Consider the following 12,891-nt stretch of genomic DNA (forward strand, 5'->3'; position numbering starts at 1 on the left):
GATGTGAGGGCCACCTCCTACGCTAACTTTTTATGCACTGTGCTGGGATCACAATCATGGAAGAGACACTTTCACTGTCAATGGCACAAATGATCCTCCTCCTTGCACCGCCACAGAAAGGCTTTGCAGACAGAAGGTTTTTCTATTTTTATGTAGATTAAAAAAATACAGACAGGACACGGGCAGGTCACTCTGGGGGAAAGAAGAAGGGAAAAAGAATAAGGAGTCTGAGATGGGCACGAGGGCAAAAGACAGCTAGAGGGGGAAGGCAGAGAGGCAAGGTCAGTAAGGTCCAGGCGGGCAAAGGGCAAAAGAGGGGTATCTGAGGACCAGCCATGCTTTCATTTGATTATGAGTTTCTGGCGAAGAGCCGGGGCCAGGCCGGGGAGGGGCTCTGGAGGTGGTGGGCCAGGGCCCCAGTGCAGAAGCAGCAGGTGGGAGTCCATGGGCTGTGATGTACTTCTTGTAGGCCTCCCGGCATGATCTTGAAGGCTCTAGCTGTGGCATAGGGAATATCTGTGACGGGATCTCGGTACAGGCTGGACGATGGGTCACAGGACAGACTTCACGCACAGGAATCTTGGGGGGTTTTCCCCTGGGGAAAACAATCTCCTCAAATGTGGCATCATCACTGAAGGTGATGAAAGTACGAGAGCACCGGGCTGGTGGCATTACCGACCCTGTTCCAGAGTGAGGACCCACTGCAGAGATCATAGGTGTTGGCTCAAGTCTGAGGGAGGGAAGAGACAAGAAGTCTATGAATAAGAGACAGAAACAGAGAAAACCTTCTCGATTGAGCTGGGTGATGGACAAACATGAAAAAGAAACAGAAAATGAAAGGGAGAAAATAAGCCAGGACAAAGGAACCTCTGTTGGCTGGAGGAGAGGGAGAAGAGGGGATGGTCCAGGGGCAAGGAGAGCTAGTGAGGGAGATGGAAGGAGAATGTCCACCCACCCTTCCACATCTACGTTCTCCTCCTTGGGTCCTGGCTCAGCCAGCAGGGGCACCGTCATGGAGTGGTAGGTGATCACCGGGCCTGGGCATTTGCGCTTCTTGTGAACCTGTTTCTTCTTGTCTGCCTCTAGTCGCTCATAGTTCTCTGGAGAAAAGAAGGGAAGTCAGGCCCTCCCTGATCCATGTGTGTATGAGGTCAGTCCTCTCTCCAAGGTCATTACCTTCTCTGCCTCCTAGTGCTTTCACTCCCTACCCTGAGCACGCCACCTGGGTATACTGCCTCCCGGTGCTGCATCTTTGTCTGTTCAGAGCCTGGCCCTACAGGCCCCATCTCCACATGACATCACACCCAGGATCCTCCTCTGCCCTCTGTCCTCTGCCCGGCTGTTGCCATCTACGTCAGTCGTCCATTCCCCCTGGTAATTTCTATGCTTCTCCTCTGTTCCATCCTAGCTCCTGTCTCCCAGTCCCCGCCTCTCCTCTTCCCCCAGGCCCCTGGCTGACCAAGGGAAACGTAGGTTGAGTTCCCCTCTGTGATCTTTGCTTCCTGAGGAGCTCCTCTTGCGCAGTGGGACGCTCACAGTGTGGACACCTTTCCCGGCGCCGTGACTGGCCCTGCCCGCTCTGAACCCCGAAAGGAATGTCTGGCTAAGTGTGCTCAGCTGTCGACTGGCGCATCGGACTTCCGGCCTAGGAGATTGAGCAGAAGTGGGAATCTTGTAACTCAGGACCCACCTCTCAAGAAGCCCACCTGGACTGATGTAATCTTAGCTCCTTCCCCAAAACAAACAAATGCCCCAATGACACCTTTTCCCTTTTATACCACTTTTACACCTTGGCTCTGCTACTTCCTACCTAAGAGGCTTTGGGCAATATCAATAGACTTTGTGAGACTTCTCATCTACCAATGAAGGAGTTGGGCTAGATTGTCTCTGGGCTCCCTTCTGCTCTGAATCTCACAGCGCTCATACTCTGGATTAGCCATGACATTAAAGCAGGGCTGCAGGACAAATCACTGAAACGTTGGCATTTACCATTAGCTTGTTTTCCGAATTCTGTTGTGAGGCAGCTGATATCAAATAAGGCGATCTTCTTTGAGCACAAGGAAAGGCATCCCAGAAGCAAGCTGACCACATGGAACTAAACATTTGCTGAACCTAGTCCACAAAGGGGCGCCCCCAAAGGAAGCGTGGGCTCTAAGGAACTTATCTATGGACTAATGCTTCCTCACAAATCAGGTGACAGGCTCCCCAGGGGAGCCTAAGAAAGAGCTTTCTTCTTCAATACGCTCAAGGTCTCATGCCTGAGTATCCAGGAAACCCTGGGCTTATTTATCCTTTGTTGTCAATAACACGGTTCTACCACAACCTTCTAGGTCTAGTTCTGGTCTGGAGGGGTAGATGAAAGGCCCTTCCAGGGCTAAGACACAGCAAGACAGTCTCCCCACTCACTATCAAGGCTGTCATCTTGGAGCTCCAAGGGTAGTAATGTCTTCTCCTCTCGCGTCTTCTGGGTGCTGCCAGCTGGGGTGCTTACTTTTCGAGGCCTCAAGCTCTTGATGGGCTCCTGGGGGCAGGTTGGGATCAAAGACCAGGGGCTAAAGGGATAAGGACAAGGAGCAAGAACCTGGGGCCTACAGAAGGGAACCTAAAACTTGCGGGAGTTGGGTTGGAATGGAAAGAACCTGGAAGATTGGTGAAAGACAGCAGGAGCTTACAGAAGCCGAGAACAGCTGGTGCTGGGATAGGCCCTCCCCAACCCCAGGGTCCCCACTCCACCTTGTAGGCCTTGGTGACTACACGACGCTTTCTCCTTGGTTCATCTCCATCCCCATCACTTGCTGGCTCATCCCCCTCGTCAATGTCAAAATCCGAGTCAACTTCATCCTCTGTGTCTGACTGGTCCCCCTGATATTCATCATCACCAGATTCCTGGAGGAGGAGAGAGGAAATGAGAATTTGGTCAGCATAGAACATTGTCACTCATGGAGTAGGGATGTAACTCTTCTTCAGGGGCTGGAGGACTGGGCCTGGAGTCAGGAAGACCTGAGTTCAAATCCAGCCTCAAATACTTATTAGCTGTCTGACCCCTAGGCAAGTCACTTAATCTCTGTCTACCTCAATTTCCTCAAGTGTAAAACAGGGGTGATAATAGTACCTACCTCTCAGGGCTGGTTTGAAAATCAAATAATATCTGTAAAACACTTACCACCATGCCTGGCAGATAATGTTATAGACATGCTAAATGTTATCATTATTATTATTATATTAAACTCAGCTAGGTGGCACAGTGAATAGAGTGCTGGGCCTGAAGTCAGAAAGATTCATCTTCCTAAGTTTAAATTTAGCCTCAGACACATAGTAGCTGTATGACTCTGGGCAAGTCACTTAACCCTGTTTACCTCAGTTCCTCATCTGTAAAATAAGTTGGAGAAAAAAAACACAAACCACTCTAGTATCTTTTTCAAGAAAACCCCAAATGAGACAACAAAGAGTCACACATGATTCAACAACAACAAAGAAAAGCTCCTTCACCAAGAAGACCACCCAAATAGCCTCTACTTGGTGTCCCCCACTCTGCTTCCAGCAATAACTTTTTTTTTTTTTAATTTTTAGTGAGGCAATTGGGGTTAAGTGACTTGCCCAGGGTCACATAGCTATTAAGTGTTAAATGTCTGAGGCTGGATTTGAACTCAGGTACTCCTGACTCCAGGGCCGGTGCTCTATCCACTGCACCACCTAGCTGCCCCATAATTACACTTTTGTTGTCTGTTTCTGCGTTCTATTTGTAAATGGCACACTCAGTATCTCCACATTGGTGGCCACCTAGCTGCCCCTAGCAATAACTTTTTTAAAAAAATTTCTGCATTAGTCATATTGTGAAAAGAAGAATCAGAGCAAAAGGGAAAAAACTTTTTAAATTTTTAGTGAGGCAATTGGTCGTTAAGTGACTTACCCCAGGGTCACACAGCTAGTAAGTGTTTAAATGTCTGAGGCCGGATTTGAACTCAGGTACTCCTGACTCCAGGGCCGGTGCTCTATCCTGAAGCCTAAAATTCTGAACACTCAAATGATTCTGATGCAATGATCCAAAACAACTTCAAAGAACTCATGATAGAAAATGTTCTTGACATCCAGAAAAAAAGATTGGATCATTGCACTGATGAGCAGAGTCAAGGTCTATCACAATTGTTCATCACACAATGTTTCCAGCAATAACTTCTAATTCTACCTCCGATACTTATTATTTGTGACTCTGGATAATTTAAATCTCCTAAGAGTCTTCATTATCTACTCTGTAAAAATGTGAATAGTGATACCATACCTTGGCTGCCCCATATGGTTGTTGCAAAAATTTAAACAAAATGATGGCTAGGAACATGCTTCAGAAATATTAAAACTCTTTTAGGCTTTCTTCCCCATTGGGAAAGAACACTAGAAGGGGCAGCTAGGTGACGCAGTGCCGATAGAGCACTGGCCCTGGAGTCAGAGTACTTGAGTTCAAATCCGGTCTCAGACACTTAACACTTACTAGCTTTGTGACCCCTGGCCAAGTCACTTAACCCCTAATTGCCTCACTTTATAGGAAAAAAAAAAGAAAGAACACTAGATCTCAGATTCCAAGGTCAGGGCTTCAAAGTCAAAATCCTCTTACCTTCCCACCTTCTGAGTGTGACACAGGGCAAGTCCTTTAGTCTGAGCCCTAGCTTCCTCATCTGGAAAATGAGTTGAGCATTCTTTTAGTTCTAAAATTCTACAATTTTATGCTTTTTCCCTCTTATAAATTGCCATAGCTATCTGTTCCTCTCTTATGCACTCAGCAGATTCTGCCTTGCATCAATGTTAATTATACATGCATACACGCACATCTATAATTTTTGCCAATTAGCTTTACAAGTCCTTGTGAGAGCACATTTTACTTTTCTCTATATACTCTACAGTGACTTACAGAGGGTTGGTATATAATAAGCCCAAAATATTTGTTGAATGCTTACTATCAACAAACACTTATTAAGCACCTAATATGTATAGGAGAGTAAGATGAAGAAGCCATGGTCTCACCATCAAGGCATTTACAGTCTAGTTGAGGAGACAACACATCATAATAAGAGCTCACAATCAGAGGATTTTTTGTTTGTTTGTTTGTTTTTTCAGGACAATGGGGGTTAAGTGACTTGCCCAGGGTCACACAGCTAGTAAGTGTCAAGTGTCTGAGGCCAGATTTGAGCTCAGGTCCTCCTGAATCCAGGGCCAGTGCTTTATCTACTGCGCCACCTAGCTGCCCCGAGGATTTTTTTTTTTAACAAAGGTTTACAAAGTATTTTACACACCCTATCTTATTTGATTCTAAAAACAATGTTGTGAGACAGGGAATACACATATCCCCACTTTACAAATCAGGAAACTGAGGCTTAGTGAATGTACATGATGGTGAGTGGAAGAGCTAGACGTGAACCTGGTTCCTCGGATCTGTAATCCAGGGTTCCTTCCAGGACACCACATTGTCTATGAAAAGAGTAATTAATGATGGGAGGCCACTTTTTGTAAGTGAGGAAGGAATATGGGTGAGAAGTGCTATAAGATTTTGGGGGAAGGTACAATCCTTAAGGCCTGGAGTAGTAAGGAACCTGGAAGAATGTTTGACACCTCCGATTTAGACTGATCCTTGCCCAATGCTGAAACCCCCTCTAACATATCCTCTGCTTGGAGTCTTCTAATGATGGGGAAACTCACGCCTTCACAGGGCAGTCGACCCTTTTTTTGGACAGCTCTAACTGGTTTAAACAAAAGTCATGCTGCATTAATATTTGCCTCTTGCCACTTCCTAGTTTTTTTCCCTCTGGAGCTAAACCTAACAGGTTGAGTTTTCTCTATACAATTGCTGTTACAGTATCTGATGACATAATCCCGACTGAAGGAAGATTCTCCCAGTTGAACAGCCCTCAATTTTTCACTTATTGTTCATGAGATATGGTTTCCAGACCCTTTTCTATCCATGCTGTGCTTTAATGAGCCTGCTCCCGTTTGCTCAACATCTCTCCTTAAACGTGATTCTCAAAACTGAAACCCACTACTCCCAGTGAAGACTGACTCCTACAGTATGTGGTGGATTATCACCTCCCTCTCTCTGGATACTCTATTAATGCCACCTAAATCAAATTAGTTTTTTTGGCAGCCATGTCTCAATGATGATTGCATTGAGTTTTCAGTGAATGAAACAGGGTAACTACTGGGATAAAGTCCAAGAGTTGGGCTCCAAAAATTAAACTGTACAAGAAACAGGATGGTGAAGAAACTGTTAACCTAACAGTTCCTGTGAAAAAGTTTTGGGGGCTTCTGTAAACTTGAGGAATTAGTCAACAGTTTTAATGTGGCACCCCAGAAAGCTGCCACTATTTATTATGGTCACTTGAGAGGCCTAGGGTCTAGAACAGAGGAATTTCCCCTGCCCCCTGCCCTGGTCAGAGCAGGTATGCAGTTCCATCTTCAGTCACATGTGTTTCAGCAGGATAACTGACAAGCTGGAGATCAACATAGAGGAGCAAGAGGAAGGGGACAAGACTGAAAAACATGCTCTATACATCAAAATCGGCTGAAGGAAATAGGATGTTTAGCCTAGATAAAAGACTAAAGGCAGAAGTGGCTGACTGCCTTCAGGTACTTAAAAGATTCTCATGTGGAATAGGAAATATTTGTTTGTCTTGGCCCCAGAAAGCAAGAATTGTCGCAATGAATGAATGCAAACGGTGAAGCAGATTAAATTAAATGTGAAGAAATATCTCCTAACAATAAGAGGCGGCTCCTAGAACTGGGTGAGAGGGCTGAGTTCCCTATCACTGGAAGCATTCCATCAGAAGGCTGAGTAAAGCTCGTCAGGAATACTACAGAGGGAATTCCCATTTGGACAACAGGTGGAAGTAGATGACCTCTGAGATCACCTTATAATTGTGTAATTCTGCAGAATCTTCTGGATTGTTTGGATGAAGTACTGTTTCAAGTGAACTCTCCCATTCTATGTACCCAATAATGGTGACGTTTTGACCCTGGAGCTGTATTTTACACTTATGTCTGTTAAAGTTCATGATACTCAACAGGTCAAAAGTTTCAAGCACTAAGTATTGTCATCCAAGACTTTCTCTCTGGCTTAGGGTTATTTACAAATTGACAATAAGCTATCTGTACCTTCATCCACATCTTTGACTGAAAAATATGAAACAGCAAGAACTAGGGGACACAGCTCCAGGTGAGAAGATCCATTAACCAAACATTTTTTGGAAAAAAGGCTTCAAATACCTACAATTCCACTTAACTGTGCTACCATCAAGGGCCCATCTCTTCGTCATAAGGATATCATTAAGAACTTTGTCATATGCTTTGCAGACAGCTGGGTTTACTATGGCTACATTATTCCCTTGCTAACCTCTTTTTTAAAGGAACAAACCAAACTAGGAATACAAAGAACACTGAACTTGGAGTCGGGTGACCTGAATTTCAATCGAGACTTTTCTGCTTATTACTTATGTCACCCTGAGTAAGTCACAATTCTCTAGACCTAGTTTTCCTTATACATACTGTCAAAAAGTTCGACTATAGGGCTTTTATAGCTCTAAATTTATTTAGACCCATCTAGCTCTAAGTTTATGATCCTATTGTGATAAAACAATGGGATTTAGCAGATACTCAAAGGCCTACCTGGAGATTAATCTAAACTGATTGAATTAAGTGAGAGTGATTGACTGCTGATTAGTGTACTTTAAGTTAACTAGATTGTAATCACACCTGGCTAGCCCTTAAGAAGGTATTGTTCTCAGAAGCTAGACTTTGAACTTAACTGGAGACCACCTTCAAGTCCAGTGAACAATGGATTTGGATGATGCCTGCCAATCAGCTTGAAGCAATGTGTAAGGACCGCCTCTGCTCTGGGCCTATAAAAAGCTTCCACACTCAGTTTGAAGAGAATTCGTGATTGAAGCAGGCTCATGGTGGAGGACTTGAGGAAGAACCAAACTGGGCTGGAACTCTAGGCTAGATAGGCCTTTTCTTAACTTTCTGAACTCCACATGAATACCTGGTATGCCTTTAATAAGATGTTTAATGCCCATAGATTGGTGCTAAAGCTCTAATTTAAAGTGACCAACATTTAGATTTTAAAACATCACACTATGAAAATAAAGTCAATCACATAATACAATCATCACTACCCTAGTGTTTATATAGTGACTACCATGTACCAGGCACTGTTATTAGGTAAGCATTTTACAAATATTATCTCACTTGATCCTCACAACGAGGGGAAGGAGGTGCTCTTATTAGTCCCCATTTTACAATTGAGGCATATGAAGCAGAGGTTAAGTGACTTGCCCAGGAACACACGGCTAGTATGTGTGGCTGGATTTGAACTCTTCTTCCTGACTCCAGGCCCAGCACTCTACCAACAGTGCCACCAACTGCCTCTTGTTTTTAGTAACATCACTTGTTCTCATGCAATTACATGCTTGCTTCCTCTGATCACCACTTCCCTAGATGTTCACCAAACTAAATGTTTAATAATTTTCGACCCCTTCCCAATACCCTAGTAGATAAGAACACTACCCCTGGAGTGCCAAAGATTGAATCTCACTTTAGACACTAAGTCGTATGATTCTGGGAAAACAAATTTATAAAGGAACTATGCAGCACAGCAAATACAGCTTCGAATGAGGGTTGTCAGGAAGACCTAAGGTCAATCTGACTTTGGACACTTACTACTGTGTGACCCTGGCAAGTCACTTCAGTTCTTTGTGCTTCAGTTTCCCATCTGTAAAATGGTTATGATAAGAACAATCCCTACCTTCTGGGGTTGTGGTGGGGATAAAATGAGAGAATATTTGTAAAGTGCTTCATAAATGCTGATTATTATTTAATCTCTTGGAGCATCAGTTTCAAGTTTCTCTATCTGTAATGGGATGATAATAGCATCTATCTCATGGGGCTAGTGTGGGACTCAAATGAGATCCTTGTAAAGGTCTCACTTTGCACAGTGCCTAGGCACATAGTAAGCACTGTATAAATTTTACCTATTTTCATAATAATTATTATGCAATTGGGTTACTTTGCAATCTTTAATATTCCACTATAAATTCCTCCAGGAATTGATGATGATAGGCTAGCATTAAATGCTTTACCAATTTTCTCTCATTTATTCACACAATCCTGGAAGTAGTATATATTATTATGGTACTACTATGAAATATTTATAAAGCGCTCCATAAACACTAGTTATTGTCGATCATCATCATCCGCTGGATAACAGGTGATGGGAAATGAGGCAGAGGAAGTGAAGTGACCTTGTCCAGAGCCACACAGCTGGCCAAGGTCAGAAGCTGGACTGGAACCCAGGCCTAGCTGATGCCTGATGCCAGCCGACAGTGAAGGATCCAGAAATACAAGCTGGCCCTGCCCCGCCCGACTGTCCCTGGGGAGGCCAAGGAAAGGGGAAGGCTGAAGAAGGGCGCCCCCTCAGGCCCCCTCCTCCTCCCCTCTCAGCCACCCCCCCCCCCGCCCCCGCCTCCGCCCCTCCCCCTTCTCATCCCACCCCCGGCCCCTTTTTCAGACCCTTCCGCGCAGCCCCGCCCCCTCCACGGGCTCAGCTCTTGCCTCGGTGAACCCCCCCCATAAGTAGTCTTGGTAGAATTCATCTTCCTCCTCTGCCTCCAAGAGCCCAGACAATCGATTCCCTGCGGTCTTCCGGGGGAGCTCGGCCCCCCGGCCAAGCTCATCCCTCCTCCGGCCCAGCCGTCACCGGCGGCGGCCCCGGCCTCGTTCGGCGCCATCAGCGCTTTCCGCCTGCCCAGCTTCGACCGCCGGAAAAGGGGAAAATCGTCACAGGCAGAGGCCAGCCGAGCCGCCGAGGTGAAGATAAAGCCGAGCTCCGGAGCGGCCCCGCCTCACTCACTCCTCGCTCCGCCCTGTTCCTCAGCCCCTCCCCTTCTTCACCATAGCCCGGCCTACTGGCACGGAGCCTCGATGGCTCCGCCTCCTTCCCTCTAGAGCAGCCCACTTCTCCCCCACCCCCTCAAGCTCCCAACAGTTTCCAGTAAGCTACGTGAAAGGCTGTTAGAGCTTGGGCTCAGTCTGTCCTTGGGTGGAGGCTTTAGACTTGAAAGGCCATGTCATTCAGCCTCATTTTGAAGTATAGAAACAGTCACCTAGCGAATTAGAGGCAGAAAGGGACTAGAAGCCGGGTCTCCAAAGCCAGGGAGCTTTTGAACACCTAGTCCCTCTGCTTTGCCCGTCCTATCTCCAAGTCTTCCAAGCTGTCTTCACCTTCAAAAACCGGGAATCAGATAACCTTCTTAAGGACTGGCTGGTCAACAGAGCCATTTAAAATGATGCACGAAAAATAAAATAAAATAAAATAAAATGATGCACGAACTATGTCGAAACAAGAAAATATTTACGTGAAATAATGTGTTCAGATACATATGTGTGTGTGTGTGTGTGTGTTTAAAATGGGAAACGGGGCAGCTAGATGGCCCAGTAGATAGAGCACCGGCCCTGGATTCAGGAGCACCTGAGTTCAAATCCGACCTCAGACACAACACTTACTAGCTGTGTGACCCTGGGCAAGTCACTTAACCCCAACTGCCTCACCAAAAAGAAAAAAATTTAAATGGGATAGGATTGGTCTGGATGGGACTCATGAGATATTTGTAAAGTTCTTAGCACAGGGCCTGACACTTATTAGGCAAACTATATAAAAGCTACTTATTATTATTATTATTATACATAAGGTGCTTTTCAATCTTTTATGTTCATTATAATTCATCTGGAAATGATTATGATGATAGATTTATATAGCACTTTAATCAATGGAATCTGACCCTTACTCAGATTAATAAAGATCACAAGATAATTTCAGTAAGTTCAGAGTCTGAACTGGAAATATCGCAGTGGACAATCAATCTAGTTCAACCTGTAGGGGTAGGTTAGAGTTTAATGCTATCATTTTTAGCCTGTGTGAATTTGTTTCAATTTTGTAATTTAGAAACATAATTGTGAAGGGGAAAAAAGGATTCCTAAACTTCTCGACTCTCCTCTGCCCGATTCATCCTCTTCTTAATCTAGACCCACTACAGTGTCCAATATTCCAGATGATGACTATATTTCTGGTTTCTCTATTAAAGGGGTGTGTATAATAATAATAGCTGAGATTTATATAGCATCTTAAGGTTTGGAAAAACTCTGTGGGGATCAATCAGCTATGCCAAACTGCCTCTCATATAGACAGGATTATCTCTGTGATTCTTGTTAGGGGCACCATGCCATTTCCCCTTTTCTAGTGGAAATGGAGATTAGCCCCCCCCCCTTTCCCACTTCCTGAAGAGTGCAAAACTATTCTGCCCTACCCTTGCCCCCACACCCTGCCACATCATCCTGTGTCCTCATGTGCTATGTCAGGAATGTTGCTGTGGAAGATCAGGGATATGACTCAAACAGAGAGAGCTGCAGAGAAGGGGTGGGGGGCTGCCTTGCTGAACAGCATACCTCCTCTGCATGAGTCAAGATTGAGAAGGAGGTATCCCTAATTATGTCCTTGCCCATTTCCTGACCCCTCTTATTTAGTTATGAACATATAATTACTCTTTACTCTGATTCCTTTTCTAGTACATAGAGAGAAAACTAAGATTCCCTGGGCCAGAATGAAGCTGGAAGACAGAGGTCCCCAGGGGAGATGGCCTTTGTCATCCAAATCCCACTCTCTCCTCCATTCAGATGTATTGCTGAGGGTGATGGGTTTCCTTCATATAGCCAGATTCTCTGTTGGTCAGACTCATGGAGATATGTCCAATTTTAATTTAGTCTCAGCTTTATTCTCATAACTACTGGTCCTTGGGGAGGCATTGTCTTCTCTGGGAGAAATTTTCACAGGAATGTGCGGTGGCCATTTTCAAAATCTCTCACACTCATAGCAGCTCAAAGAATCATATCCAGCTCCCTTTTACAGATGAAATAATAGAACTCTAGAAAGGTTATGGGCAGTCGAATGGCACAGTAGATAGAACACCACCTGGAGTCAGGAAGACTCATCTTCCTGGGTTCAAATCTGACCTCAGACAATTACTAGCTACATGACCCTAGGCAAGTCACTTAACCCTGTTTGCCTCAGTGTCCTCATCTGTAAAATGAGCTGAAGAAGAAAATAGCAAACCACTCCAGTATCTTTGCCAAGAAAACCCCAAATGCGATCACGAAGAGTCCGACAGACTGAACAAGATCAGAAAGGTTACATCACTTAGTCAAAGCCACTCAGCTGGTCCAGCCAGGACTATAATAACCCCAAGTCTCCTGCCTAATAATCTTGGTGGGGGGTGGGGGTAGGGTGGGGAACCAAAACAAACAAACACAAACAAAATGTGCACTAGGTGGCAGCAGGGAGCATTTACTATAGTTGTAGACCTCTTGGGCGTAAGAGATAGGAAAGTTCATGGGGCACATACGCGTATGGGGCGGATGCCCATGACCTTCTAGTCCTGACATTCCTTCCCCAAGAGAAAACTGAAGAACTGAAATAATCAAATAGAGATAGGGAAGAACTGATCTTGAAAAGATTTAAACAGGATTAATTTGCACAATACTTCTGGCAAATTTTGTTGGACCTGAAAAAGGCCTGAAACAAAGATGACGGGATAAAAACGTCAGCTGATTCTCTCTGTCTTGTGCCTATTTTTCTGTGTCCACTTTGTAGGCTCGATTTTTGGATGGGGTCGGATGATCTTTGATACGGTCCACCGACTGTGATGACCTACGGCTCATTCAGCCATTATTGACTAGTGCTCACTTTGGCATGTTTTGCTTGGTCAGTGGGGCATGGAGACGTATACAACCGGGTGAGTTAAGAAGCTCAAGAGAGAGGTATGACGACTTTGGAAATGAGTCCAATAAAAGTGTGTCAAA

At 45.0% G+C, this 12,891-nt stretch overlaps 1 protein-coding gene across 1 annotated transcript; it reads right to left on the reverse strand.

Moving 5' to 3' along the window:
- Positions 1-134: 134 nt before the first annotated feature.
- VPS72 (vacuolar protein sorting 72 homolog) lies at positions 135-12,432 on the reverse strand. Its single transcript, XM_044003572.1, is given in 11 exon segments — positions 135-416; positions 418-477; positions 479-540; positions 543-730; positions 956-1,126; positions 1,470-1,637; positions 1,804-1,810; positions 2,407-2,521; positions 2,734-2,886; positions 9,592-9,734; positions 12,381-12,432. Coding segments are annotated over 11 exon segments (1,194 nt in total). The 3' UTR covers positions 135-341.
- Between the last annotated feature and the right edge of the window lie 459 nt (positions 12,433-12,891).

This window comes from Dromiciops gliroides, chromosome 4, assembly GCF_019393635.1.
Source record: "Dromiciops gliroides isolate mDroGli1 chromosome 4, mDroGli1.pri, whole genome shotgun sequence".
Lineage (NCBI taxonomy): Eukaryota > Metazoa > Chordata > Mammalia > Microbiotheria > Microbiotheriidae > Dromiciops > Dromiciops gliroides.